Raw genomic sequence first — 5,621 nt, forward strand, 5'->3', positions numbered from 1 at the left:
ACTTTGGTTTCTTGCCAAACCACAGTTCATAAGGCGTTGTCTCAACGGATTTTGATGGTGCCCTTTTTTTAAAGTGAATGCAACTGTGTCTAATGCATAACCCCAAAACGATAGTGGTAAACCAATAAGAAACATCATAGATTGCACAATATCCAATAAAGTGCGGTTACGATGTTCGGACACACCATAACGCTGTGGTGTTCCAGGTGGCGTGCACTGTGAAACTATTCCACATTGTATTATATGAAGGCCAAACTCGTAACTCAAATATTCTCCTCCATGATCAGATCGTAGAAACTTTATTTTCTTGTTACGATGATTCTCCACTTTACTCTAAAATTCTTTGAACTTTTCAAATGTTTCAGACTTGTGTTTAATTAAGTAGATATACTCATATCTGCTCAAATCATTTGTGAAGGTCAGAAAATAACGATACTCGCCACGAGCATCAACACTCATTGGACAGTATACATCGGTATGTATTATTTCCAACAAGTCAATAGCTCGTTCCATTGTTCCGGAGAACGGAGTTTTAGTCATCTTGCCCAAAAGGCACGATTCGCAAGCATCAAATGATTCATAACCAAGTGATTCCAAAAATCCAGCTTTATGGAGTTTCTTCATGCGCTTTACACCGATATGACCCAAACGGCAGTGCCACAAATAAGTTGCACTATCATTATTAACTTTGCATCTTTTGGCATCAATATTATGAATATGTGTATCACTACGATCGAGATCCAACAAACTATTTTTATTGGGTATATGACCATCGAAGGTTTTATTCATGTAAACAGAACAACAATTATTCTCTGACTTTAAATGAATAACCGTATTGCAATAAACATGATCAAATCATATTCATGCTCAATGCAAACACCAAATAACATTTATTTAGGTTTAACACTAATCCCGAAAGTATAGGGAGTGTGCGATGATGATCATATCAATCTTGGAACTACTTCCAACACACATCGTCACTTCACCCTCAACCAGTCTCTGTTTATTCTGTAACTCCTGTTTCGAGTTACTAATTTTTAGCAACTGAACAAGTATCAAATACTCAGGGGCTACTATAAACACTAGTATGGTACACATCAATAACTTGTATATCAAATATACCCTTGTTCACTTTGCCATCCTACTTATTCACCAAATATTTAGGGAATTTCCACTTCCAGTGACCATTTCCTTTGTAGTAGAAGCACTCAGTTTCAGGCTTTGGTCCAGCTTTGGGTTTCTTCATGGGAGTGACAACTTGCTTGCCATTTCACTTGAAGTTCCCTTTATTTCCCTTTGCCCTTTTCTTGAAACTAGTGGTCTTGTCAATCATCAACACTTGATGCTCTTTCTTGATTTCTACCTTCGTCGATTTCAACATCACGAAGAGCTCGGGAATCATTTTCGTCAAGCCTAGCATATACAAATATGGCCTCGGAACACTGAGTTCGAATATAGTCGTCCAATATATCGATCTTTACGTCTCGACCATTTCGAGACTCCTCGTCATGTCCCCGATCTCATCCGAGACTCCGAACTACCTTCAGTACATCAAAACACATAACTCATAATATAAATCGTCACCGTACGTTAAGTGTGCGGACCCTACGGGTTCGAGAACTATGTAGACATGACCGAGACACATCTCCGGTCAATAACCAATAACGGAACCTGGATGCTCATATTGGCTCCTACATATTCTACGAAGATCTTTATCGGTCAAACCGCATAACAACATACGTTGTTCCCTTTGTCATCGGTATGTTACTTGCCCGAGATTCGATTGTAGGTATCTCAATACCTAGTTCAATCTCGTTACCGGCAAGTCTCTTTACTCGTTATGTAATGCATCATCCCGCAACTAACTCATTAGTCGCAGTGCTTGCAAAGCAGTGATGTGTATTACCGAGAGGGCCCAGAGATACCTCTCCGATAATCGGAGTGACAAATCCTAATCTCGAAATACGCCAACTCAACATGTACCTTCGGAGACACCTGTAGAGCTCCTTTATAATCACCCAGTTACGTTGTGATGTTTGGTAGCACACAAAGTGTTCCTCCGGTAAACGGGAGTTGCATAATCTCATAGTCATAGGAACATGTATAAGTCATAAGGAAAGCAATAGCAACATACTAAATGATCAAGTGGTAAGCTAATGGAATGGGTCAAGTCAATCACATCATTCTCTAATGATGTGACCCCGTTAACAAATGACAACTCATGTCTATGGCTGGGAAACTTAACCATCTTTGATTCAACGAGCTAGTCAAGTAGAGGCATACTAGTGACACTCTGTTTGTCTATGTATTCACACATGTATCAAGTTTCCGGTTAATACAATTCTAGCATGAATAATAAACATTTAGCATGAAATAAAGAAATAAATTATAACTTTATTATTGCCTCTAGGGCATATTTCCTTCAGAGCTAGGGGTGGGGGTTGGTTTCTAGGGTTTCGGCCCATCCGGGTCGCCCGCACGTACGACTTGGGAGAGAAGGGGACTTTTTTTAAGGATAGGCCTTCATAGCTGCTTTATTACTCATAACACGCACACATCATGTGCTAAAAAGTTATAGATAAAGTATGGGGTGTGTTCAACCACAAAGCAGGAGGATCAACACGTCCCCGTTAAGCTAAAACATGTGCAACCATATTTGACTCTCTATTACAATGTTCAAAAGGAACCTTCCCGAAATCTTCCCTCATAAGACGACATTCTTCAAGAATAGGGGCAACCACCATGGATTGCCCAGTATTCATATTCAGTGCTTCAACAACTACCAAGTTATCCATGTGTATCAGTAGTGAATTTATTCAAGTCTAAGAACCAACTTTAGACCTTCAAGCAGGTTCGCTACTTCTGCTGAAACGACATCGACAACATGTTCCAGTTTAGCATTAGAGGCTCCGACGAAAGCACCTAAGTGATCTCAGACGACATCGGCACATGATCCTGAATATTCCTCCTCAGAAAAAGATGCATCCACATTCAGAACCAGCTGACCATTCAATGGCTTCCTCCATCGGTTACTCCGTGGGAGCTCTGAGGTTTGCCAACTGATCGCACATAATTTTATGCTAGTGCTCGAATCGACAGTCCCGTTCATACTGGCTGTTGCACCTCCATATTCTTAGCAATATGCCTTCTCTACCACCAAAGGCACCAGCTAGTGGCCATGATCATCTCCAGAATTTGAACCACATCCATGTATTGTTTTTGGTTGGCCAAATCGCATAGAAGAAGCTCCAAAATCTTAGCTCTGGATCGTTGCAGCATGCGTGCAAGTGTTATGATTTCATGCAGCTCAAGGACTCGCCATACTTCTTTTGCTCGGGCACATTTAAATAGAGCATGAGCCACATCCTCCACGTGGGTCTGACACACCGAGCATTGGCCCGAGGTCGAGATGTGACAAGGGAAGGGGACTAATGGTGTCATAAGGCTAATCAGTAATGGATGGACCTCCACCATTGATATGTTTAGAGAGGTTGTATCAAATCAGAAGTGGAAGGAAAAACACTGCTGCTTCATCAATAATGCTACATCTACGAATAGACCATGAAGACCTACGTAACTTTCTAAACAAATACTCTTGGCCCCATGAATTTCAACCAGGATGGGGCCCAGCTGCCTGCCCCAATTAATCTTCTTCACATCAGCTTTTACGTAGCATTGTCCGCTGCTCCAGTGAGAAAGAACGACAATTTAAAAGTTAGGACACATTTCCACATGACATTTGCAAATTCTACGCAACATTTCCAAATTGAGTCGGATCAGTTCGAGATGGTGAATCGTTACACACACAGCTAACTGTTGCGAGCTAATGGCTACACAGTACACCCAGGGAACCCGTGGATCGAGTGGAGCAAGCTTCAGCCGCTCGCATGGATACTGAAGCAGCAGCAGCTAGCTAGCTCAGCCGAGGGAGGGCGAGCGGCGTGTCGGTGCTCGCCATCCTGCCGGATCCGGCGAGCGACAGCCTGCCGGGGAACACATCGACGTGGCCAAACGCGTCGGTGCCTGGCGGGCACTCGAGCGCGGCCTCCGGGGTGCGGTGGTGCACGCCGCACGCGTCCACGGCGTACCCGCCCTTGTGGTCGTGCCCCGCGAGGCACGCCGCGACGCATCCGTGCCGGTGCACCACTGCCAGCGCCTCCTCGTAGTTCCACATAAGCCCCGCGGGGGACGCCGCGCCGGGGTGGAGCGGCAGGTGGCTGCACACCACCACGGTCTCCCCGCGCCGCGACGCGTCCCGCAGGACGCCGTCCAGCCACCGCAGCTGCTCCTCGCCCACGCCGCCGTTGAACATCACGAACCGCCGGTCCTCCCCCGCCAGCCCGGTCGGGCTGTTTTTATCCGAGTTCGGGTTCCTCTCCTCCAGGAACCTCCTGGCCGCCGCCGCCACAGGGTGGTCGCGCGGCCAGCCGACGGCACTGAAGTCGTACGCGTCCAGGACCACGAACCTGTACCCCGGCCACGGCGAGAAGTCGTAGTAGGCGCGCCCAGGCATCCGCAGCACGGACACCAGCTCGCTCCTTGGGAGGTTGTACAGGCAGTGGTTGCCGAGCATGTGGTACGCCGGGCCGCCGTGGAACCGGTCGAACTCTGCCACCACGGCCTGCACGGCGGAGAGCGACCGGTCCTTGGGGCAGAACCCGTCGACGATGTCGCCAAAGTTGACGCAGAACTTGACGCCGGCCTTGTGGCTGTTCCAGCTGCGGACCGCCCTCTGGAGCACGGTGATGCTGTGGCGATAGTACCGAGGCACGCCGAGGAAGGAGCGGCCGTCCGGTATGTCGGCGTACTGGACGTCGGCGATGACGCCGAAGGTGAAGAGGGGCTCCCTGGCCACCGAAGCCCGGACCACCCCGACCCCGCCCGGGTGACCTAGCATGGATGCGGCTGGCCGGCGCCGTCGAACACGCCGGAATCAATCAATCAATTGCTGCCCAGCGGCGAAAGGGACAGGAAGACGATATCTTAATTAGGTGCAAACTGCTTTTGTTTCAAGTGAAGTTAACACATCAAGTATAAGCAGTTTACCGGCGTGGCGGTTGCCGCCGGCAGCAGTTCGTCCTCTCCTCTCCGGCGAACCTCGCATCTTCTCTTCTCCGGAGCACCGGACTGCGCGGTGGGAGGCCATGGATGATATCATCACGTGGCACAAGCAAGTGGACGGTGGTCCGCTCCACACGTGGCGCCATCTTGTCCAAGGAATCATATTCATATCGCCAGTTAAATTTTGAGAGCTAGAGCCAACCGTATCCCGGCTGCCAATAAGGATATAGTAGGTGGCTAATCGATATTTCATTTAAGTTTACGCCTCCAATATGCTCGTGGAGTAAACAAAGTAGGCCTCACACACGGTTTACAGTAAAAGGCAAATCAGAAGAGCTGTTGGGTCTACTAACGTACAAATTTCAGCGTCGTGACAGCTCGCGTACGATGAGTCTCAAGGATTTTCGAGAAAAGAACGTCTGATGTAAAAGGTCCAAGTCCTCGGAACATTTCTTTTCTTAAAACAAGGCAAAAGAATTACCATTTTGATTGACTAAGAAAAGAGTGAGAATTGTTCGGTTAATTAACGAAAACCAGGTTAAAACCGACAAAACCCAACC

At 47.3% G+C, this 5,621-nt stretch overlaps 1 protein-coding gene across 1 annotated transcript; it reads right to left on the reverse strand.

The window, feature by feature from the left end:
• Positions 1-3,574: 3,574 nt before the first annotated feature.
• Positions 3,575-5,225, reverse strand: LOC123161595 (manganese-dependent ADP-ribose/CDP-alcohol diphosphatase). Its single transcript, XM_044579410.1, has 2 exons — positions 5,047-5,225; positions 3,575-4,948 (listed from the first exon to the last, which is right to left on the reverse strand). The coding sequence occupies exon 2, from the start codon at positions 4,895-4,897 to the stop codon at positions 3,914-3,916; it is 984 nt and encodes a 327-aa protein (XP_044435345.1). The 5' UTR covers positions 4,898-4,948; positions 5,047-5,225; the 3' UTR covers positions 3,575-3,913.
• Positions 5,226-5,621: the final 396 nt, after the last annotated feature.

Source organism: Triticum aestivum, chromosome 7B, assembly GCF_018294505.1.
Source record: "Triticum aestivum cultivar Chinese Spring chromosome 7B, IWGSC CS RefSeq v2.1, whole genome shotgun sequence".
Taxonomy (NCBI): domain Eukaryota; kingdom Viridiplantae; phylum Streptophyta; class Magnoliopsida; order Poales; family Poaceae; genus Triticum; species Triticum aestivum.